The 25,512-nt window shown below is 38.7% G+C and overlaps 1 protein-coding gene across 2 annotated transcripts in view; it reads left to right on the top strand.

Annotated features, from left to right (window-relative positions):
* Positions 1–24,363, top strand: part of LOC139937368 (zinc finger protein GLI2-like) — a 50,764-nt gene extending 26,401 nt beyond the window's left edge. For both annotated transcript variants that reach the window (XM_071932480.1, XM_071932481.1), the window contains exons 3-14: positions 4,514–4,783; positions 8,511–8,622; positions 9,080–9,273; positions 11,902–12,069; positions 12,957–13,233; positions 13,853–14,051; positions 14,624–14,950; positions 15,256–15,405; positions 16,523–16,687; positions 17,122–17,418; positions 17,948–18,314; positions 18,704–24,363. In XM_071932480.1, the coding sequence (XP_071788581.1) occupies positions 4,514–4,783; positions 8,511–8,622; positions 9,080–9,273; positions 11,902–12,069; positions 12,957–13,233; positions 13,853–14,051; positions 14,624–14,950; positions 15,256–15,405; positions 16,523–16,687; positions 17,122–17,418; positions 17,948–18,314; positions 18,704–20,076 (3,899 nt within the window). In that variant the 3' untranslated portion in view covers positions 20,077–24,363. The remainder of the gene's footprint in view (positions 1–4,513; positions 4,784–8,510; positions 8,623–9,079; positions 9,274–11,901; positions 12,070–12,956; positions 13,234–13,852; positions 14,052–14,623; positions 14,951–15,255; positions 15,406–16,522; positions 16,688–17,121; positions 17,419–17,947; positions 18,315–18,703) is intronic.
* Positions 24,364–25,512: the final 1,149 nt, after the last annotated feature.

Here is a 25,512-nt window from a genome sequence, read left to right as displayed (position 1 = left end):
AATCTTCTACCCCAACAGTTTTCTCAGTAACCAGTAATTGGTTGCAGGAAGTTATAAGAGGAATGACTTGCCCAAGTGGTATGCAAGGAGTACCCTGGGGGCTATTGGGGAGAGTTATAAAATATCCAAGTACTCTCTTTGGTAGGAGAAGCAGATGTTAGTGGTCAAGTGGGAAGATTATGCTCCATGGTCAAATCATTCTTGAGCTGTTATGTTATAAATCAGAGTTTGGGTCATGGAACAAAGAGCAGCAGAGATTGGTTAGGTCTTGCCTAGGCAGGGTGCAACAAGTTGTTTTTCACTACAATCCCCCATTCCACTTCTTCGCGCCATGCACATTACTATTGATCGATAGCTGGTGCTGTCGGAAAACTTTTGGATCAACACCACAACATCACATGAAAAAAGAATGTCTTGGCTTTTGCTTGTGGGATCGCGGCTTCAAGAAACGCCCTCTATCGGTGGAATAGTCGCAGAGTGTGTAACGTTGAGTGTATGTACATACTTTACATAGGGCCTCCAATTTTACCAGAGAGGTTTTGCCAACTCAGCAATAAGGTATTGCACCAGACTAGGTCTTGCCTTGACATCAGTGTAGATAAATGTTATGTTTGTCAAGACCTTAGTACAGGTTCTCCTCATGCAAGCGCATCGGCTGTTTTCGCAAATCACTTCTTCAAGTTATTATTTGAAAATAACCAGGGAAGGGGCTTTCTTAAATTAACAGTCCATGGCTTCACAACCTGAATATATCAAATGAAAACGAATTTAATGTTCTTGCACTTAATTTTCTAGAGCTAAATATCTGCAGATTCCATAAAGGGCCCTTTTTTGTTAGTGTGCAAATTAGTTTTTCTTTTTTTAGCCCTAGCACTAGCAGTAAACCCCAAATCAATTTAAAAAGAAAGAAAACAACCCTAGAGCGTAACAGTGTCCAGACCATGTTTGTTTGAAACAAGCCCCATTAGTTATGATTTTGCAATCTTTGATTTACCGAAAAAGCTTGGTGCATGATTTTTCCTGTTTTAGTTGTGGTGCACCCCTGTTGCTGAAGGTGGTTGACAAGCCACAGCCAAGGCCAAGCAATAATTTACAGATGGCCAATTACTTTCACATTCACTCCAAGTGGGTTGGCTCACAAGCTTTGCCAGTCAATAATTAATAGGGCTGGTTTAAAGGCACTGGACTTTATTTAAAATAATTGTTAGCATTAAAACTTACTTGGTAACAAGCAACATAGAGCTGTTGATATAAACTGTATAAAACATTGTGAGAAACAGCTCCCTCTGAAAAAACGTAGTTTTTGAGAAAGAGGTAACATTTTTCTCACAGACTTCAGGCCTGAAAATTTCTTATAGGCATCTAAATGCATCCAAATTGGTGCAACAAGGGTATTTTTTCTTTCACTATTCTCTTGCAACTTTGATGACCAATTTTTCCTAATTGACACAGATTTGTTATTTTATTCATATTTTGGGATACACCAAGTGAACATACTAGTCTTTGACAATTACCAAAGATGTACAGTACCTTTAAATCCATGTACCATTAGCAGTATCAGTGCAAGTGGCAGAACTTGACCTCCGTTGGTTCTTGGAAATGTTGTACTGACCTAGGTCACCGACCTTCTGATGGCTTGTGGTAAAACACAGTTTTTTATCAAATACATGGTGCTTGAGCAAATGTGCTAAGTACTTTTTTCTGATGTGTGTGACGCCCATATTTGTATGCTGCTTCTTGGAAATATTGAAATAGAATATGTGAAAACAACCTTGATTGCAATGTGATGTCTTTTTTATACACATAACACACGAATGTTTCGAGAAATAAGGCCTACTTATTTTCCAAGGTTTTATTTTCTACAACCTTGATGACAGTTTTTCAAAAGTTACTAATTGTTTCTCTGAAGGGGTGGTACTGAAATGAGCTTGAAAATGAGCTCAGAATTGAGATTGAAATTAATATTTTTTTTATATAGGTACCAACCCTGTACTTTTTCAGACTGGTCACCTAAGTGAAAGTAGTATTTTAAATGATGTCACCGTCTGGAGTTGCATATTTTATCACAGGAAAAAAAAAGAAAAAAGTGACCTCTTTAAAAAAAAGAGAGAAAGACTTTTGGTTTTGTCAGGTCCAAACTTGAGGCCAACACTCTGCTTGATGTTGACAGGCTCTAATTATGCAAAATGGATCTAATAAATGAGTGTGTTGTAGGCATTGCAAAAACACTGTGAGAAGCCGGTTCCCAGCGGACTTTTTCTTCCGCAGCCATTACCATGAAGTAATGAGTAGAAGTGAAATTCTACCATTCGGTCTAACCTGGACTTATAGCCCGAAAGGTTAACCCAGTTCAAACCGAAACTGAGATTAGTGGGTTAGCCCTTGTCCTGGGCGGGGATGAATTTGACCTGGACAAAGTTAATCCAGAGATTTTTATCCCTGGAAAGTGTAGGCTGCCTCTTTTTTTTTCTTTTTTGGCCGGGAAAAAGAAAACAAATTTTAAGCCCAGCCGGTTATTTAAAAAAATGTGTACTGTCGGCCCTTTATATAAGCAAAAACAAAAACCTCCATCTTTTTTTCCCAAAAAGGCAGAATGTTTTTAGTATTATCTTGCCAAGTAAAAAAAGCACCGGTTGATCTTCCCAGCCTGCCTCCCTTTTGTAAGCCTCATCCTTTTAAAAAAACATTTAGCCTATTGTTATTGTTAGTATTATTTTACGGTGTTGTTTTAGTTTTCCTCTTCCCTCCTTAACATTGTCCTCATCTTGCTCTTGGGAAAAACCCAAGATGATCAAATGGTGCATTTGTTTATACATGTATATTCCGTCTTTAAATCATGTTTATTAGTTGTTTTGTTCAGCTAAACTATTGATACTCATTATCGAGCACTTCAACAAAAACATGAATATGATAAGCCTATCTAGTATCTACATGTACAATGTACCATTCATTGTTTTTGAAGAGGTTAACACATTCAAGAGGATGAAAGTGTAACAAAGTCCCAAACATCCGGTAGGACTTCGACATTTTGTATCACAAAAGACACTATGATGCAATTCATGAAGTTGATAATCTGTTACAATGTACTGTATACTTTACAGAATTGGTAAGAAACAAAAATCGTGAAGATCACAGATTTACATAAAACTTACACGGTCTAATGATGATTATATATAGTTGAAAACATCCCTTGAAATATTTTGTGTCTGAAATGTCATGTTTGATGAGAAATAAATAATCTAACTACGCATTTGGAGTTTATCGCTCAGTGAGCGTTTTATTCATTTTTATTTTGACACCGATGCAATACAAAATTTGTTATAGTATAGTAATTACAGTCTACTCTTAAAGGATCTTTCTAATCATATGCATTTTATAACAAACGGTTACAAACGCTTTTCAAAGACCAACTTGACCGATCCAAGGCAACATATTCCTGACACTAAAAGTAAAACCACTGGCCCGACACGACCACTGGGCCTGACAATAAAACCACTGGCCTAGGGCCAATAGCATGTGTATGGCAGGTCCAGTGCAAAATTTGAGCCGCAATGTGCGACTCCCCCCTCCCCCTTTCAAACAAATAAAATAAAATCAAACTAACTTATTGAAGGGTCAAGTGCGAAGGCTGAGATAAAAGCTTCATTTTCAAATAAATGTTAAATAATCAACCTCTTCACTTTGTAGGCAGTTTGTGTAATCTGTGTTGAAAGGGTCTATCAGAACAAACACGTTGATAACAAACAAACAAACAAACACACAACCTGTTTTGGCATGAGGCCAGACAGATTAAGTATCCAAGTTCAAAGATTAGGGTTTTTAAAGGATCTACCAGAATATGTCCCACATTTTGCGAGACAGTACAAAGCAAACCTTTAACCAGATGTACACACAGCTCCCTGACAGTGTGCTTTTTACTTAGGTGTATTTTTTCCACTCTTCTGATTTTTAAAAAATAAGTAAATTTGCTATTTAACCTGTCGAAGCCTGTACCATATGGCATTACATGTATACAAGGGTTCGTCTCTGGCCTTTTTTCAAAACTGCAGTGCATTCTGAACCAAAATTTGTTGATGTTTTGCTGTCAAAGCATGCTGAATTTAAACAAGTCTCTAGAAGATATAATGTATTGTGTATTTATAAGTGAAATGTCCTATGTGATTTGTTAAATTCTTGTTGCGATTGGTTGTTTTGTATTATCGCCATGGTTGTGTTGAAGCTAGCTATTTTGAAAGCAGAAGATGAAGTTGTTTATTTGATTGTACAATGTACACACAGTAATTGTTTTATTTATTTTAGTATTCAGTATCTCATTTTTAAAAATTATTTTGTTTGCAGTTATCTTTTAGCTTTTTGGCTCCTTTTGTTTTTTGTTTTGATTTAAGTTCTAAGTGGTTTTATTTTGTATATTGCTTTATACCTAACTAAGTTCTTTGTCTTTGGCATATCATAGGGCGCTATATAAATACCTTTTTTGTTATATTGATAATTATTTCTCCCACTTTTTATCTAGACCAAGAACAAAAACGAGAAGACGCCCAACGAGTTGGGGCAACAAGCAGAGGTGGTCTGAGCACCGTCTCGGAGGAGCCTGCCTCCAGCACCGATGAGGAGCACCACCGAGACACCCAACGAGCCAAATACCTAGCCAGTCTGCGCCCAATACCATTAGCTCCTTCAGTACACCCTCACCATTATCACCACCAGGCTCTTCACCATCACCACTCGCCACCATACCTCATAGATCCTACCAATGGATGGGCGACCTTGGATCCACGCTATGGTAAGCCACTCTCCTCTTTACCTCTTTGCCTTTGTGACCCGCTATTTTTAAAACAAGTCAAGTTTTGTAGCTAGACCAATTTTAGTGGCCAGGCTTCAGGCCTGTATGCTTCGTTTTTGAAAGGGCAAGGGCCCCAAGGCATTTTCTCCTTGTTAAAAGGCACCCGTTCAGGAAATGTAAATTTGTACTGTCCAGCATTTCAAGGGCACCAAAGCCAGGACAGTGAATATTTTGTAGTTCTGGGAAGGCCTGCAACTCTGCTAATAATACCAAACAATTTGAATCTTTATCCCCAATGCAAAATCACTCAGCTCGAAACAGGTGTACCTTTAATTGATGACTTTGTACTTCAAAGGGAAATCAGTCCAAATGGAGTGTACTTTGGAATGCCAGTTTGATCTAAAGTTTAGATTTGAGCAAAATTATAGGTCCGTTGAAAGTGTATCACTATTTTAGTGAAACACTTTTTGCAGTACTAGAGACAGGATTATACATGTCAGATTCCTCTGTCGGCAAATATGGAGTTTTACCCTTCTTACATCCCAGGTAGGGACAGTAATTCTGTAATGAGACTAAGTAAACCTTTTACAGTTACAAATATTGCACAAAGTTTATTTTTCATTTGGAGTTAATGTGTGTCTATCTACTTGATCAGTACATTAAAATTTGCATGTCATCAAGTATCATTAAATTTTGATCTTGGAGGAGTTGGCAGTTTTCTTTCTGAAATCAAATTTTCAATTGACTCTGACACTGTACAATCTTTTTGGTGTAATTTTTTTTTATACTAACACGCAATGTTACTTTTATTTAAAGGCAGTGGACACCATTGGTAATTACTCAAAATAAATACTAAACATAAAACCTTACTTGGTAACGAGTAATGGGTAGAGATTAATAGTATAAAACATTGTGAGAAACGGCTCCCTCTGAAGTAACGTAGTTTTCGAGAAAGAAGTAATTTTCAACGGACTTGATTTCGAGACCTCAGATTTAGAATTTGAGGTCTCGAAATCAAGCATTTGAAAGCACACAACTTTGGTGACAATGGTGTTTTTTGTTTCGTTATTATCTCCCAACTTCGACGACCAGTTGAGCTCAAATTTTCACAGGTTTGTTATTTTATGCATATGTTGAGATACACCAAGTGAGAGGACTGGTCTTTGACAATTACCAATAGTGGCCAGTGTCTTTAAAGAGCTTGAATATTTAGGATTTATTTGAATAAATTGCACGTACATGTATGAAGAAATTGCACGATATGCTAGCTTGTGCACTTGGGGAGGACCCTGGCTTGAAATAGTCCATTAGAAACTGACGATATGCTAGCTTGTGCACTTGGGGAGGACCCTGGCTTGAAATAGTCCATTAGAAACTTCACTTCACTCTCCCAGGTGTCCTTTACACAGAAAAAAAAACAAGAGAGAAAGCTTCCCCCTGAAGTATTAGGTATATCAGGCCAGTGTGGTGTAAAATTTATGATGATTTTAACCTGATCTCTCACACTCAAGTCTCAGAAACTGACATTCCAGTAGCTGTCTGTAAGTGAGCCAACCTAACTGAAACTACCAAGAGCTATAAACAGGGCTGTGATGAGGGAGTATTTGCACACAGTGGTGGAGTGTTTGATGGTTGCGGGACCACTGAGTGTGATGTGTTCAAGGGTCAAATGTCATGAGACTGCTTAGCACAGATTTGTGCTTACTACCCTTAAAATCACAATGCTTTCAGGGCTCGAAATATAGACTACTACCCTTAAAATCACAATGCTCTCAGGGCTCGAAATATAGACTGGACTGCAGGCTTGAGTCCAGTGCAGGCCTGGAATTTCAACTTAGGGAGTGCAGGGCCATTCTCATTTTTCAAAAGGGACCTCCATTGGGAAATCTTAAAGTCTTTTGGGAAACTTTTAAGGGCACCTAGGCAAGGACCAGGGGCAACAGAGGCCATGGCCTCCATTTTATTTCAGGCCAGCAGTGATTTGAGCATCTGGCCAGTAAACCTGTGACCGGACAAGTCCAGCGGTTCTTTGTTTTTAAATAATAATCACTTGTCTCATCTGTAATTTTGAAAATGAAGTTCAAATGTTGACTTTAAGTCTAAGGCTCGGTCCGAAACAGGGACTTCGGCTACAGCCAAAATGGCAAAATTGCAGATTTGCTACAGTAGCCGAATTTGTAGCCGTAGTCGCCGTTACAGACATCTTAAAGAGTATTTAACATGAGACAAATTAGATAAATCTTCTGCTCGTTTAAATAAAAACTGTTAAATTGATTCTGGTTTGGTTGTAACAAATGTTCAAAAAAGTCTTAGAATGTTTAAGAGTTTGCACCAAATCTTAACCCTAGCGTCACTGGTTGCCATAAATAAGCACACAATTATGTGGCATTCATTGACATACAATTTGGGCATGCAGAAGCCTGCTCACACATGGATTGTTTACACAGTATTCTGTGTCTCGAAAATGATATCGTGAACATTTTTGGGAGAAAAAACACCTGGAAAGTGACAGTTCAGGAAAGCTTGAAATAAAAGCATCTCCGTAACCAGTCCCTCTTTTTTAAAGGGGGGGGGGGAGGGGAAGAAATTCACAAGATTAAAGGGCTTGCACATGCATAGGTACATGTTGCTCAAAATTCTTTGTAAATGACCAGAAATAAAATGAGAATTTAAAACCTACACACGGTTTTAAGATTTGAACTGTTTTAATTTAAACAAGCACTATTAGAGAAAATTTATCATAACTTTTGGCAGTCATCATTGCTTTAATTTGTATAGTTTTATGCTAATTATGATCGCTGCAAAAGATTATCGTAACTGTTAAATTGTCCCTAGTCACTGCTATACTCTGACGCCCACTTTTGCAACTTGGTGGGACAACATCATAAATCACTAAAACTTTGGAAATAAATCGGAGCTTGCACGTAGCATGCGTGTTAATGTCTGAAACTTTTGTCAGTTGAAGCTCGGAATTAAAGAAAAGTATTTCTAGAATTCACATGCTTTGGTCATGTAGTCCTAACCAAGTCTTGGAGAAAATTACTTTTAGTTACACATCCTCCCTCACTTTGCATTTAGCCCTGCAAAGGTAAAGCCATTGTTCAACACCTGCAATCTCGGTTTCACCGGTCTGCGAGTCCGCTGAGCTGCCTTGGCAATTATGCTTCAATTGATATTTAAATAAACTGGACCTCACAATAGCCGACCAAGATATTTCATGGTTATTGACATGAAAATGAGCCGTCCTGGACCTGCTACAGGTCCTTTTGTTATATAAATCTGCAGACTCCCGCAGAGTGCACGCAAAATGGAACGGCTTGGAGGTTTTGACAAGGCACCTTACAGCTTTAATCACTATATGAGGTACACAAGGAACTTTGACAAAATCACCCCATCTGTGATCCTATTGGCCAAGGCAATACATAATTTAATAATTAAATTTAATAATATATTGGTCTTTTATTGCGCTCTCTCCAGGACCAGCCTGTTCGAGGGCGCATAACAGTAAAAATGGCAAAAGATTAAGAAAATTACATACATTCAGTGAATAGAAAAGTACACCAGTAAAAAATATAAGCAAAATAGCATAACAAATTATTGATGTACAATATCACAAGTATAGGAAAGTTTTCATTATTGATGTACTATATCACAAGTATAGGAAAGTTTTCAGATAAAGACAAAAGTTTTGAATCCATATTGATTCCTTTTGTTGTTTTCTTTCCAGTGCAAACAATGGATGGAAGACTGAGCTTCCATCCCCCCATACCAGTGGATTCGAGGACCCACGAAGGTCGGTACCATTTTGATACGCTCCCGATGCATCATCCATTACAAGGGTAGGTTATCACCATTTCATTACAGTCATGTTTAAAGGCATCATGGCACTATTGGTAGTCTCAAAATAGTTGTTAGCACAAAAACTTACTTTGAGAGCTTTTGTGAGAAATGCTCCCACTTAATAAGTAATGTATATTTTGAGAAAGAGGTAATTTATCACTCAAATATTTTTAAAAAGACTTCAGGCCTGAAGCCTTTTTTAGGCATTTTAAAGCAAATAAATTTGTGCAACTAGAGTGTTTTTTCTAACATTATTTTCTTGCATCTTCGATGACCAATTGAGTAAATTTTTTCACTTATTTGTTGTTTTATGGGTATGTTGAGATACATTGATCAAGTGAGAATATTGGTCTTTGACAATTACCAAAGGTGTCCCGTGCCTTAAAGAGAGAGGGCTGTTGTACTCCCCAGTATGATTAGAAATGTCTTATCACTTGTGTATTTCCAACCCAACAGACACCCATCAGGCAGCAGTCCAGCCTTGTCTGATGTCTCCCTGATCCGTCTAACCCCACAGCGAGGGGGTACCTCAGAGTCTCCAGGCTACCCCCTGTACATGCAGCACTACATGGAGCAGTTCCGTGGCAGTCCGGCGGCTATGTCGGCAATGCAGCATGCACGTGGAGTCAGTCCAAGCAGCAGATCCTATGGTAAGGTGGTGCCTTAGTTGCAAGTAATAATCTTCAAATGGCAACTCAAAACTAATCTCTTCAAACTGGCATTTCAAAATCCTGGACCTTTGACTTTGTTGGCCGGCGCCCTTGAATGGCTTTTTTGTCAGATACTGCTTTAAGTGATGTTTATTATTATTTGTTATTATAATGTGATTCATAAGCTGCTATGTGTAGATGCGCCTTTTCTAGAAGTTACAAAGCACTAGGATGTGTCCAACACATATAGAAAATCCAAAATCAAAGATGGCCCAAAACAAAAATCACTGTCGGCGAAACAAGTGCTATTGAATGACTTAAAACAACACTGGGTGATGGTATTCCAGAATAAAAATGAGAAGAGAAAAAGCAAGTTAGGGCCCAATTTCATAAAGCTGTTAAAAGCAGAAAATGCTGCTTAACAATTTTTTATGCTAAGCAAAAATTGAGTCGGGAACCAGCCACACCTATGCAAACTCGATGTATTTTGGGCTAAGCAATACTTTTCTGTGATTAGCGAGTGTTTGTGCTTGAATGCTTTGTTAAATTGTGCCCAGGTACAAATCGGGGCTCAATTTCATAAAGCTGTTAAGCAGAAAGACAGCTTTACAAATTTCTTTGCTAGGAAAAAATTTAGTTAGAAACCAGCTACAACAATGCAAACTTAATGTCATTTGGGCTGGTAGCCTGATTCTGCTAAGCAATACTATTCTGTGCTTAGCGAGTTGGCCTAGGTCACTCGGCTAATGGGCATGATTTATTGGTTGTCAGTTTGGACCAATCCCAACTCTGACTCTTTAATGGAACAGATCAATTTGCGGCCAGTGAAAGATGTGGTTAAAGTTTAACGTCAAGTTGAAATGGCACTTTGGGAGCGTCTCAGAAATGAAAGGCACTTAAGTGTGAAGTGTTTGTTGTTTGCTTTTTTTCCAAAGCCAAGAATTCCGTCATTGTAGACAATCAATGTTTAAAACTGGATAGAATTTTTCACTTTCAGAGAAAAGGCATGTATTAGTAAAGGATTGATAGAGATGACAAAATAGTCGAACATTTTAATGTATTGTGAGATCAACCATTTACATGAAATAAAAAATTTGTGAAAAATTTGAGCTTGGTCTTTTGTTTAAATCAGGAGAAAATAGTAAAACCTTGCACAATTTTCAGCAGTTGCATTTTTAAAAAGCGTAACATGCCTGAAGACTTTCTTAGATTCAGATTTTTTTTTTGGGGGGGTGAAAATTATTTTCACTAAAAGTACCCCACTTCAAAGATAGCCATTCTTACAATGTTTTATGCTATCAACAGCTCTCTATTGCTCATTAATCAAGTACGTTATTACGCTAACAATTACGTTTAGTAATTACCAATATAATTGTCCAGTGCCTACAATATTTTTTAGTAGTTCAGAAGCTCAACACTAAAATCTGAAGTGAAACATGTATGGCATTTTTGTTTTTTTCGACTGGTATCTTCTGGAATTTGCACGTACTGACCCGATGCTCTGATATTTGCCTAGCTTTAGAAACCCTGGGCGAATCTAGAAGAGGGCTTGTCCTGTACATTCCTGGTGGATACTATCCAACATTCTGAAAGTTTAGATATGTACATGTAATCGATAACCAAGTATTCTGAACAAGAAAGAAAAAGCCTTGAAGGCATTGTGGGATTCTTTTGAGGTCAACTGTCAAAGGTCGGTTTATTATTACTAGATGTGTTGGAATGACTCTTGTATGAAGTGTGTATGTTGTGAGTCCTGCCAGAGGGAGAGAAAGTATCATTTAACAAATGTTGTTTTGCAAATTACGTCTTCCTTGAAAATGCTGAATGAAGTTATTGAAAAGCGCTATTGAGTAGTGGTAGATAAATTCAAGCAAAACTAGTATGCTCCAAAGGTTTGGCTTAACAAAAGTCATCAGGGAACCCCCACTGAAATGAAAACAGAAAAAAGTTTATATGAATTGCATTGAATAACAGAGCATTTTGGGGGTTAAAGTAATGTATTAGCAAGATTAATCAACTGTCCTAGTTAAGCATCTTTGTGAAATTTACCCTAGGGTAACAATTAGACTGCCACAAAGCACCAAAATCATCTAAGCTTGCATTAGGTGCAAGATTTTCTTCCGTTTGTACTGCTGGCATTATGTGGAAAACCTGTGTCTTGTGTACTGTGTACTTTGGGCATGAGAGTGCACCGATAATACCAGGGTTTTAAAGGCACTGGACACTGTTGCTAATTACTCAAAATAATTGTTAGCATAAGAATTTACTTGGTAACGAGCAATGGAGAGCTGTTGATAGTAAAAAGTAATATATGTAGTTTTTGAGAAAGAGGTATTCCTTACTCGAAAACTTCAGCTCGGAAGCCTTTAAATTTTCGTCTGAAAGCACACATGCAACAAGGGTGTTTTTTTTCCCATTATTCTCTTCCAAATTTTTTGACCAATTGAATCAAAATTTTCACACGGGTTTTTATTTTATGCATATGTTGAGATACACCAAGTGAGAATACTGATCTTTGACAACTACCAAATGTGTCCAGTGACTGTGAGGCATATCACGACAACAGCAATCTGTACTATTAAAAAAAACTATTTAAGTCAATTATTTTTCAAAATGAAATCTTTTCAGGTGAAGGAGGGATACCACCGGGTCATCCTGCCGCCATACCACCCTACTATGGTCATCACATCTCATCTCTTAGTCAACACAGTCTATTTGCTCATGACTTCGTCAGTGCCCCACCAAGTACAGCTGGAAGCATAGAGCACCCGGCGCTGGATGTTGGATCAGTCGAAGGTATTGGATTAGTCAGTATGGAACACATACACTGTAGGGCCTGGTCACATGAGGCAATTTTTACGGGCAACTTGGAGGCAACCAACTGCAGTGTTTATGCAAAAGGAACACTTTGGTAGCACTTGAGTTACTTTCAAACAAGGCGCATGATTCCTAAGAAATTATGAGATTATTAAAATGTTAAAGGAACATGTTGCCTTGGATCGGTCGAGTTGGTCTTTGAAAAGCAATTGTAACCGTTTGTTATAAAATGCATATGGGTAGAAAGATGTAAAAGTAGAATACAATGATCCACACAAGTTTGCCTCGAAATTGGGTGGTTTTCATTTTACCTGGTCGACTAACACGGTCGGCCATTTATGGGAGTCAAATTTTTGACTGCCATAAATGGCCGACCGTGTTAGTTCGCAAGGTAAAAGGAAAACCACGCAATTTTGAGGCAAACTTGTGTGGATCATTGTATTCTACTTTTACAACATCTTTCCAACCATATGCATTTTATAACAAATGGTTACGAACGCTTTTTATAGACCAACTCGTCCGATCCAAGGCAACGTGTTCCTTTAATGGTTTTCCTTTTTGGAGATTGCCTGGGACTGGTTGCCTGTAAATTGCCTTGTGTGACGTGGCCCTTGAGATTTTGAGTCCTTTAGTGTGAAATTTGTAAAATTTTTTGCGTGTCTTGGCTGAGCGGTGTCCTTACTCTATGGTTAAGAGTACAGGACTCAAGCTCTGGTCTTTTTGTTCAACAGAGTTGGTTTGAGTCCTGGTCTTGACACCCTTGTAAAAGGTGGAAATACCTGTTATTTTTCAAGATTCAAACTTTTTTCTATTCTTTAACGCAAATCCAGCAATAATTTTTTCTTGCTTGCCTTTTTCGCTTCTAGGATCCCGTTTCTCAAGCCCTCGCCCGAGCGACCGTCGCAGCCGCAAGAGGGCGCTTTCCATTTCCCCGCTCTCTGGCGAGTGTCTCGACATCAATGCAATGATAAGAACATCTCCAAACTCCCTAGTGGCTTACATCAATAGCTCACGAAGCTCTTCCAGTGCCAGTGGGTCATACGGTCATCTCTCTGCAGGGACTGTCAGCCCGTTGAGTTGGCACCCCTCTGTAACACCAATAGCACATCTCCAGCAGTTACAACAACAGCTGATGAGGCAGAGGTAAGATTGAATTAAAAATCCACCCTGATTTTGAATTTGTACTCAAAGATTTAAAAATGTTGCGTGGTGCGCATGATGCGTTGGAGTGGTTTGGAACAAATTTCATATTGGTTCTTTTGTCATGGTCGATCGGTAAAGAGCACTGGACTTAAGCTCTGGTGGTTCTGATCAGCAGAGTGTGGGTTTGAGTTCCGGTCAGGACAACTGTGTCCTTCAGTTTTACCCTAATAGACCTTATGCACATGACGTCATTTCAGTAGAGCGCCCTCACCTAGAGGTCAAAAGGATGTTCATTGGCCAATCCTGTGCGCCGCGCAGACACATTTTGTGCATTTTGATTGTTTCATCACTGTTGTTGTAATAATAATAATAATAATTAGAGATTTATAAAGCGCACATATCTGCCTAAAATGGCTCCCAAGGCGCACAAGAAAATACTAGAAACAGTAATGTACAGTTGTACCTCTAAGATGGCAGCTGGATGACGTAAGTGCGAAAGGTCTGTACATCGATGTGTGTCAGGTCATTCCCGAGTTCTGTGAAAAAAAATCACATATTACTTGGCCTACTGTACTCTAAAGGTGAATATATTCTCGTTTGGTTTTCTCTTGCTCAACAGGTCAGGCAATCCATTCATACCATCAGCGATGCCACCACCCCCTGCAGGTGCCATGCAGCACCATCCAGCCATGGCCACGCTGCTGGCCAGAGCCCATCCCACAAACACCCACGAGGAGATCACGGCCATGCAGATGGCTGCAGAGACTAAGCACAGTAGCCGGTTAATGACGGATAGGAAACCAACAGATTTAACTCATGTAAGTCTGAAAGAATGTTAAGTTTATTATTATAAATAAGTACGGCCACAATCATGGCTACACTTTTTGTTACAAAGACACCAATTGAACAACAGATAAATATTGAATAACTCTTTGCAGATATTGTTTTTGACAAACTCAAGCACTTTTTATTCATCAATGACACGGTGATTGTTAGTTGATACATACATGTAGATATCATTGGGTTTTTTCAAACTGTTGTTCATAAAATGGACACAAAAAATGTGATGTTTTGTAAGAAAACCAAGGAAGTCTCATAAATGAACTTCACCACTGGAGTTCGCAAGCCTGAGGAAACCTATAGACAAGAATGCTTGCTGGTTATCTGGAGTATTCTATGTGCACTACACATGAGAAAAAGGGATTGCATTAGTGCAAAGTTATAACAGAAGTTTGTCTTGATTGTCACAATGTCTTGATCACAACCAGTGAATCTCACCTGAGAATTGTTCTTATTAAATAGTTCTAACTTCTTGGTTCTAGGAGATTCACAGTGAATCTGACTTAAAAATTGTTTTCTTATTTCTTGGTTCTCACTTCATGGTTTCTAGGAGGGACACAGTCCTCGGAAGATTCTAGAACCCAACAACAACAACCTGGTGAGCAGCAGTCTGGACCACGAAAACAGGAACATGAGGCACAATGCAAACGAGGCCTCCCCAAACATCGTCTCGTCCACCTGTCATGTCGACATCAAGAAGGCGTCCATGGACGGTGGCCACAGGGCGGGGCATGAGAGGCACAGTAAGGTGGAGGTGGTTGGGATGACCTCGGAGGATGGGGGTAAGGGGATCATGGAGGAGGACGTACCGGTGGTGACGGACTGTGAATGGGACAGCTGCGAGGACAGGTTCGATACTTTGGATCAACTTGTTCAGGTAAGCATGTTAAGACACATTCAGGGCCCAATTTCATAGACCTGGTTAAGAACAAAAAATTAGCTAAGCACAAACAAATTGTGCTTACCAGAATGCTTGTTCTGAATTTAAGAAAATCTCAAAACACATCTAAAAACATATATATTTCTGAAACTATAGATTTCAAACTTTGGTTGTCTTTGTGTAAATTTTGCGAGTGTCATCATTGACAGACATGGGCCACTAGTAATGTTCAATATTATTGTTTATTATTAATGTAACTGAACTTCACCAATTAGAAATGATAATTTTGTTTGTTTACTCAGCACATCTTGAATGATCACATCCACAATGAGAGGAAGGAGTTTGTGTGTCGATGGAGAGGGTGCATCCGTGAAGAGAAACCATTCAAAGCTCAGTACATGCTGGTGGTTCATATGAGGAGACACACAGGAGAGAAACCACATCAGTGCACGGTCAGTACTTCATTTAAAATGTTAACATGCATGTACTTTTTGTAGGACAAAAAACGCAATGTCCACAGATTTACATCAAACTTAAGCAGTTTGAAGATAATGATAGTAGAAAGATTCCCTGAAAATAATACTTTCTGAGCTGCTGTAGTTTTTGAGACATGAGTAAAACAATGTCATGAAAATAATTTCTCGTCGCAGCGATCATGAGGCGAAAATTATTTAGGATTTAAAAACGTATTTCATTATATTGTTTTCCCAAAAACTACAGCAACTCATAATATAATATACATTTCAGCAACTCACAACTAATATTTTAAGGTATGCTTTCTACTATCAAGGTATGCTTTCTACTATCATTATCTTCAAACAGTGTAAGTTTAATGTTAATCTGTGGACATTGTGTTTTGTGTTACAAAAAGTACCCAAATCCTTTTTGTAAGTTTTTTTATATTTTTTGTTTGCAAGTCGCCTGACACACAAGGCCTGAAGGCCACTTTAAGGTGTGGGCTACAATTGTTTTTTTCCAGAGGCCGTTGCCACCTACTCCTAGGGCTGAAACAGGGTTGCCCATTTCACAGTCCATACAAATGTCTTGTGGCATCTCAACCAGGGCTTGATATTTAAGGGCCCTGCCGCACGAGGCAACTTTTACAGGCAACTTGGGGGCAATCAACTGCAGTGCATGCTACAGAACCACTTTTGCTAGCACATGAATTTTTTTTTTAACAGTGTTTTAAGATCCCCAAGAAAAATATCTGAACATTAAAATGTAACTGCCTTTTCTTCATGGAGATTGCCTGTAAATTGCCTCGAGTGACATTGGGCCTTATACTGGACTGCAGGCTCTAGGCCAGTGATTTCAGCCTCAGTTCCAGTGAACTCAAGACCAGACAAATCCCCTGGTCTTGTGTTTTACAACTCATTATTTTAAACTACAAAATTAAATGAAGGTCAATTGTTGAATTTGAATCTCATAAGTATCTTTCAAGACAAGTTCTCAAAAGAACATAATCTACCTAGCAAGTAGATACACACATGGTGTTGTCGGAAACCAAATATACATTGATATATTTTATTGAAAAAAATCAATTGAGTCCTTCTTGATCCTTTTTTTTAGTTTGAGGGCTGCAACAAGGCGTACTCTCGTTTGGAGAACCTCAAGACTCATCTTCGATCTCATACCGGAGAGAGACCGTATGTCTGTGAGTTCCAAGGATGTACCAAAGCCTTCTCCAATGCCTCAGATAGAGCCAAGCACCAAAACAGAACACATTCCAATGCAGTAAGTATCTGAACATCTAGTAGCCTGTTTCTGAAAACCAGTTGAAGGGTGTAGGTAGTAGGGGCTGTTCAGAATAATCAATGTTTGAAGATTTCTATCATTTGTCGAAATTAGCGGGTTGGTTGGTCAAAACTGAAAAAGAAATGCAATATAAAGTTTAAATATTAGAGGAAAATAAATGTTATTGGCAGAACCAAGAGGTCTTTTCCAGATGGGCTGCCATATCTTGGCTGTCTATCTTTGTTTGAAACCTTGTTTAGATAACCGACATCCGTGCCTTATGTGAGATGGCAAACATTTCCTGAACTATAAAGTTAAGCGCGATTGAATACTGATTGAAGTAACTTCTACTGGTTGTTTGCAAGGTGGTTAAGTATTTTCTTGTCATGAAAAACAAAAAATAGCTTCTTACAAATCGTCTGTTCGACTTCCAGAAACCCTACGTCTGCAAGATCACAGGCTGCACCAAGCGATACACAGACCCCAGCTCGCTCCGTAAGCACGTCAAGACGGTCCACGGCCCTGACGCTCACGTCACAAAGAAACAACGCGGGGATAAACATGACAGGACAAGCGGTGGCGCCAACGAGGGCAACACGAGGGACCATCAGCCGGGTTCGGTTAAGTCGGAGAGTGCGGAGAGCGTTGATGGGAGTGTGGTCAGTGTTGGTCATCGTAACGAGAGGCCGCAGAGTGTACCCCCGTCTGATCTCCATATTGACGTGGTGCATGTAAGTAATAAAACAGAGAATTTGCAAGGCTATAGATACAATTACGACCAACACATTGTGTGTTCACTTGACACTTATTTGCGATTTTGTTTTTCATGCGTGTTCATACATGTACGTTGAAAAACAAATTCTGTTTTGATGATTTTTGTTGTATTTTTAAAGCTGTTAACTAAGGGGGAGGATGCTGATAGTATTGCTGCCAGACCAACAAGAAACACCAACAAGTAAAAAGGTTTACAAAAAACAATATGAAACTGAAAATCTGTTTCGTCTTACCCGATGTAAGTAGAATGTCAACATGGGAAATATTGGAACATGTCACTGATGGACATACATGTAGCTTCACCATGGCCTCTGTCTGTGAAGAAGTACATGTAGGTCAATAACTTTGCAGCCATTTGCAGCCGCTATGGGCAATTTGGTGCAACCCCTTGTGGCAACTATGGTACTAAAGCATTAAGTAGCTCAATGACATTGGGCCCTGTTTGATATGATGTTTGTCGACAAGTTCTGACTTTCTTCCCTACAGGACAGCCCAGTGGCCGAGTGTCTCACGTTACAGCACGAGTACAGCTGCTCACCGCACAACGACAGCGGCGTCGAAATGACCATTCCGGGTGGCAGCCTCACTGATCTGACTGCCATTGAAGACGACAAGATCCAAGATGACCACATCAGCTCCAACATGGGTCCTACTCACACGCGCAACCGGGGCCGTAACCGAGGTTCAACGCTGACGACCACGGCGCCTTCGCAGGCGGTGCGGCCGATGAGCCCCCTGGCGTGTAAGCCGTCACGGCAGAGGATGAAAGTCAACACTCCGGCGGTGAACCGACTCGCTCAGAAAGTGAAATCGGCTCAGGCGTTACCCCAGCTGCCGCAAGTTGTAACAAGAAGTGAGTGAATAAAATGAAGTTTATTGAAATGCACATGGTTGAAATTGTATTAGTGCCAGAGGATTACCTAAAACAAACTACAGTAATTTGTCCTCAAGAAGAGAAGGGGATAATGATCAAGTTGAATTTTGTTGAACAGTTTGAACGTTGACTTATTGCTTTTTAAAAATTTTTCATCGCTTTGAAATGATGGTTGTGAGATGGACTGGAGTCAAGATAAAGTTAAGTCTTAACAGTTCCAACAGTGTTGTGCTTACTTTTTTATAGGTGATTAAATACACTCACCTGAAGTAACTTGTGCGGAATAATTTTGTGCAGCCATAAACACTTCATTGTTATGGTTTGATTGTGATTAACTTTTCCTGTTTTGGTTTTTCTCTGTGTGCTAGGGGGAGCTCTTGTGAATTCTTCCAGCGAGTTTAAGCCCAAGGATCGCATCATTGTCAAGCTACAGGCAGAGGAGATGGGTCGTTGTGAAAGCGGACAGTCATTTGTCGGTAGCATGGATAGCCTTGGCATGCGCCGCGGAAGCAACGGCAGCACGGTCAGCTCTTACTACAGCAGCCGTCGCTCCTCAGAAGCTTCCCCGTTCCCTCTCAGCCAGTTCTCGAGTCGACGTTCCAGTGAGGCCAGCACCTATCTTTCATCCCGGCGGGCGTCTGGCGCCAGCTCGCAGTACTCCAATCGCTTGGGTGCTCTCTCTAGCTCTCTTTATGACCCTATATCGCCTGGATCGTCGCGGCGGTCTAGCGGTTTCAGTGGGATGAGTGGGCCGACGGGGTTACCAGGTCTAACCTTACAGGAGCAGCAACGCCTTCAGGCTAAATATGACCAGGTGACTGGACAGCAGAACTCCTGGGGTGCGGATAGATTTGCCCCCTCTCCTATGCCTGGGTATAATGGGCACAGTGGAAGCTACCCGAGCCGCACCCCGTTACCCCATGAGGTACCCGGTGTGGGCATAAGGAGGGCGAGCGATCCAGTCCAGCAGCAGCGGCAACAGGAACCCGTACTGCAACGCTATAACAGTTTAAGTAACATCAACCCGCTGCCAATGCCGGAGAACATGTCCAGCTTAACACAGCGAAGCCGACCGATCGATATGCCGCCTGTCATGAGCAATCATTGGCAGGGAGATCATGGTATGGGGATGCAGAACGGAAACGAAGGAATGGGACGCAGGGATAACTTGCAGAATGATATGTACCCTCAAATGATGTCCAACCAACAAGGGTACAGTAATAGCTACTCTGAACCTAAGATAATGAACGGTGGTTATATGGACACTCAGCACGCCGTGCAGCAGCAGCAAGGCATGCAACATGTTAACCCGCAGTACCAGACAAACCACATGCAGGTGAATGAACCACAGTACATAAGCCAACAGCAACAGCAGCAGCAGCAGCAGCAGCAGTTTCCCAACACGATGCCAAACCCCATGGAGATGTCACCCGGTTGCAACCAAGTCAGCAGTACGGTCGACGTCCCTGGAGTCAATCGCTACGACCACACCATTCCCCAGATGGACTGCGATGACCCGATCGCTAACGGTCTGGCTGCATTGTCTGCAGACGGACTGGACAACGTCCAGCCACTCATTCCCGGGGGGATGGTCAGTCCAACCGACATCATTAACGGCATCGGATGTGAGAGTCCCTTAGTACCAAATATGAACCCTATGTCCAACATGGTCGTCAATGATATGTCTTCCATGCTGACATCGTTAGCCGAAGAGAACAGGTACTTAAATATGATGAGCTAAAAATGAGACATGAGTGAGCTGACAGCGTTCTCCCGTATCAGTGGTCCTCTGGCCAACTACCAGTTTTTTTATTTTATGAGGACCAGTTAAAATTTCTCCAGGGCCTACTTTTGGTAAGCAAATTTTTGAGCTTACTGTAGCATACAAAATTGGCGTAAATTGGTGTAAGCGTATTTAACAGGTTAGCAAGAAAATCAGGTGGCCATCTTGCACGTTCAAGGACTAATGGATTTGCATTTTGATGTCATTCATTCATTTTTTTTAATATTTTTTTTTTCTTCAATATAATATATTTTTCAAAACGTGTTTTTGAAACTGAAATGTTGAGGTGGGCAGTTTTTCAAAAAAATTTTGGAAAAAACAAACTTTGATAACTTTTAATTCCCTCCAAATGGTGCTTAACAGTTTTTAATGTTTGCACATTTTATATTGATATCCTTTCCATCTCAATAATGTGATGCAGTATTCATTTTGTTTAATACTGTGTGTGATCAGCAAAAGTATTTTTGTAATGTCCAGTACGTTTGTTTATCAGAAAACAAAAACCAACTCCTGTATTCAGCCCAAACAACTGTACAACTTGTTTATCTGAAAGTAAACTCCTTTAAAACTATCAGAAAGGTTAGAAGTCAGTGCCTGTATTCCTCATTGTTTCCCCCATTAAAGGCGTTGGACACTATTGGTAATTACTCAACATATTTGTTAGCATAAAACCTTTCTCGATAACGAGTAATGGGGAGAGGTTGATAGTATAAAACATTGTGAGAAATAAAACATTGTGAGAATGGCTCCCTCTGCAGTTATGTAGTTTTTGAGAAAAAAGTAATTTTTCACGAATTTGATTTCGAGAACTTAGATTTAGAATTTGAGGTCTCGAAATCAAGCATCTGAAAGCACACAACTCCGTGTGACAATTTATTTTCTCTTTCATTGTTATCTCGCAACTTCGGCGACCGATTGAGCTCAAATTTTGACAGGTTTGTTATTTTATGCATATGTTGAGATACACCAACTGAGAAGATTACTCTTCCACAATTACCAATCGTGTCCATCTTCTTTATAATACAGTTGACACTGTCGTTATAATATGATCCATGGGACTGGCCCAATTACCTCTTTGTAACAGGAACGTTGTTATAAGAGGACAGGCAGAAACAAATCAGAGCGTACTCTTTTTATTGCAGAACCTCTTCATGACAGTGCCCTTTGTTATGAAGGGTCGACTGTAAACCAAGTAAGATAATCAGTGAGAAATAGTTTCAGTTGAACTTTGTATTAGTTACATTTTGTCTAAGGTGGGTTTAAACAGACAACCCTTTTACCGGGTATATAAAAAGAAATACACAGTTCAAAAAAAGTAAATCTGATATCACTTCTCTATGCAAGAACAATGCTGTGGCTCCAAGCTCAGCGTTTGAAAATTGATTTTCATTAAAACTTGCTTTTTTTTCTAGATTACAATTTTTCACAAACTTTTTAAAACTGGTGTAAAAATATCTTCCACGCTGAAAATGTTTTTTTTTTATAAGTAAGTTTTTTCCATCGCTGAAATGTGCCTTCTTTTTAAAGAAAGACAATTGCATGACGTTAATGTTAACTTCCTATAGATTATCCAGAGTTTCCAACATTTTAAAGGTAAAATAGAGGGTGTCACTTTAATACCGCTTCAGGCTGATCTCAAATGCGACTCCATCTTAAGTACAAAGCAAAGGGTGATGTCACAAATATGGAAATATTGACAACTCTTCTTAAGGTGAATGTTGGTTAAATTGAGCTCTGGCAAATCCGTCTCTACTTTTTTGACGAAATGCAGGTCGTGCCTTTTATGATTGGACATATTTATTTCACATAATCACATTATTGTACATGTTCCCCGTCTCATACATTTTTGAGGCTAAGCAGAAGATTTTACTAATGGTAAAAGGTGCTATTTTTATGTTTAAAAAGTACTAATGTGTCGTTAACTTAAATCAAAGTGTCAAAGATCAAATTATTTATATTTATGGATAAATCATGTACCCATAATTATGTGAATCGTGACAGTTGCAAATTTGATTCAAACTAAGTGCCTGTGGTTCCTCGGAACTGTTCATATTTATCTCCTCTCAGATTTTTCTTGTAAGGGGTAAATTTTTCTGTTTCAAAGATGAAAGACTCTACCTGTGTTATGACCAAACCTCTAGACATATTTAAGTAGAGAGTCTTTAAACCTCTAAAATGTAACATCCTTTTCTAACCAGTTAAAAAAAAAAAATCTGTTACACCAATTTCATACAAGCTTGCACCAAATGTGAGAAGCAGTACTGACAGTAATGTTTTATCAGATTGTGTTATCCAATTGCAAATTTTTCTTCCTGCGAGGACATAGTGCTCCAGATTTTCAGCAATATCTCAAAAACGCTACCACCTTTTGAAATTAAACTTAATTTAACTTTCACAGTTTAGTTTCATGGTGTATTTCTACAACTGTATGGTATTGATGTAAATGGTGGCTTCCAATTACCAATCAAATTCAATGTCTTGAGCACATATCAATGTATGAGTAAAACACAAAGTATATTTAAGATTTAATTGCTCAGCCATTGATGAATGAATTTGTGACAACAATAATTAACGCCTTTCCTTGTCAATGCAAAATAACCTCAGTATTGTCTTTGAAAACAAGTGAAATTTTAACTTTCATTTTCAGGTATTGTTTAAGAAAAAAACAAACTAAAGTTAAAAGAGTGAAACTCTGTCCTTTCTTGATGTCATTTTGGAGTGTGCTGCTTTTTTTTTTACCAAAATGTAAAGTTACATTATTATCCTGTGACCCAATGCAGAAGTGCTATTTTATAATAAGGGTTTATTAAGTATTGGATTTAAGAGGCTGTCAAACATGTATAAATACATTTTTTTTATATGAAACCTTTATATATATATATAAATAAATAAATACAAAACATTTACTAACATAATGTCATTATTAACACAAATTGTAAATAGGAAATATTTTACTTATTTACTGGAAGTGCTCTCCTTTTAAAGTGTGCTCATTTTAGATCGTAGATTTTTATCGAATGCTGATTTAGTTTTCGATACATTGGTAGAAGGTACTATTGTAGATCATCTAAAACTTAATAGAAAGTAATTATGTTTTTATTTTATATTAATTCTTTATATTTTGATGCTTACTCAGGCCAAAAAGTAAGCAGTTTATCATGCTAGAAAAACAAATAATGTATTTTTTACAATTTTGAGATTAATTCTTCCATCTTTGATTGTTACATTTCTGGTGGCGTAAATTTAAAGGTACATGTAGTGTCATCTTTTGGTAATGGGTTGTTTCCATTTGAAAACCTACTTGTTATTAAGATAGTAATGGAAGCAAGCATCATGCAAAATTATTTTGTCTTAAATTCCCCCGTTGGTTAGAAATCAACTAGAGGGTATGTTAAATTTGCATCTGGAATAATTACATGTAAGGAATGTTAATGTTGGTATTACCCTTACACGATGTGTGTTAGCACTTTAACCCAGAGTAATATGCTTGTGAGTTTTATTGACAGAACTCGGGAAAGTACAGAGTACATGTATACAATGCTAACACACATCGGTGTAAGGGTAAAAACAAATGAATATTCTTCAATACGAGTGTGTCTGTAAAATTCACTCAAGGTGAAAAATAAAAGAGGTTAAAATACTATGGTGTCCGTTTTTGAATGCTGCCACCTCCATCAGCAATGGATATGACATTCTCGATGCAAATACTCAGACAATTTTTTGCTGTTTTTTTCATCATGTAGACACTGTATTCAGCTGAAGTGTTCACAAGTGACTTGTGTTTTGATAGTGTGGCCTTTAAGTCAGCGCTACGTTGACCAATCTATGAACCTATCTTTGTGTTTCAAGAATGTGTTTCCAGCTTCAAGAAATTTTTTAATTGAATTTTTCCGTCCAATTTTCTCCTATGCAATTGAATTATAACAAATTGATTATATGTCAATCCATAATTTTGTATTCAAAGAAACAAAACTTGCAGACCACATTGTGCTGTATCATGCATGGCCAAAGATATTTAAAATTGTGTTTAATGTACATACATGTCTGAAGGGTTTTTTTCCCTTCCAATCTTCTAATTTTTCTTTTTATTTTTTATTTTACTAGAGTCTCGTAGTTTTATTTACTCGTAATCACAACTGTTGGCTGAAGACTGTCTTGCCATAAAAATTTCAATACATGAAATATGTATGAGGGTGTATTCTTCTAATGCATCAGTTCAGCAATATAATAAATGAGTATTGCATATTTTTTGGTATTTTAACAATACTTGGTATGTTTGTTTTTCTTTATTTGTTTGGTTTATTGTAAGACCATGTGTGGTAGATAATGTTCTATTGAGAACTTGTCTTGCTTTATATTCTAAGTGGAAGTGTTGTGGCTGAGCAGTTAAGAGCACCGAATTCAAACTCTGGTGTTTCTGATCAGCAGAGTGCAAGTTCGAATCCCCAGCTGTGACACTTGTGTCTTTACGTAAGACACTTTATTAACCATTGCTTCGTCCTTCGGATGGGACGTAAAGCCGTTGGTTTGATGTCTTGTGTAACGCATGTAAACGAACACAGTGCACTAAAGGAAAAGGTGTTCCTGGCTGTGGTTGATGTATGCCCCCTAGCACCTTCTAAAAAAACCTTATAAGGTGCTATTAAATAGTTGGGTCTCAGAATTCATCACTGCAATAACATATCTTTCTGAACGGTTGTATATATATACTCAGTGCCTTGTTTGGTAGATATGTGTGCTATGTAAGACTTAGTAGATTTATCGGAATTTGGGAGACTTCTCATTTTGAAAAGAACTGTCCTGCTTTTTAACTACTACCCATGTCTGCTTTCTTTGTAATCGATTGAAAATGCTTGAAACTAAATGGTTTTGGTTATTTTTTTTGGAGATTTTTTTAAGATGATGTTACCTTCTGTTGTTTTAGGAATGAAGCCCTTCTTTTGCCAGATATGCAAAATGTGGGAGGTTGTACTTGCAATTGCAAGTTTGTAGATGTAGGTTTGAATCCTACCAAGCTTAACCACTAGCTTTCACAATGACTAGAATAAGTATTGCCGTCTAGTTACTGAAGCACAATTTTCTTGACTTGTGCAATTCATCATCATAGACGTTACAGCAATGTTTGTATGAGAAAGATTGGATGTTTTCCGGGTTGGTGTTTATATCCCCTTGTGGGAGGTAAGATCAACTGAAGAGAAGATTGGAATGATTGCACGCAATCCAAGCTGTTTTCTTCTCCTAATTAGACTATTAACCTAGACCACCACTGAGGAGACGAACCATGCTTGGACAATGAAAACAATATTTTTGGTTTAACACATCCTCATTATTAAGTTCCAAGTGCGAGATGAGGACAGTTGACTAACAAGCTATCACTAGATGGGGACAGATGAG

Source organism: Asterias amurensis, chromosome 5 (genome assembly GCF_032118995.1).
Source record: "Asterias amurensis chromosome 5, ASM3211899v1".
NCBI classification, from domain to species: domain Eukaryota; kingdom Metazoa; phylum Echinodermata; class Asteroidea; order Forcipulatida; family Asteriidae; genus Asterias; species Asterias amurensis.
Note: the sequence above shows the minus strand (reverse complement) of the source record. Positions and strands in the feature narration are given on the sequence as shown.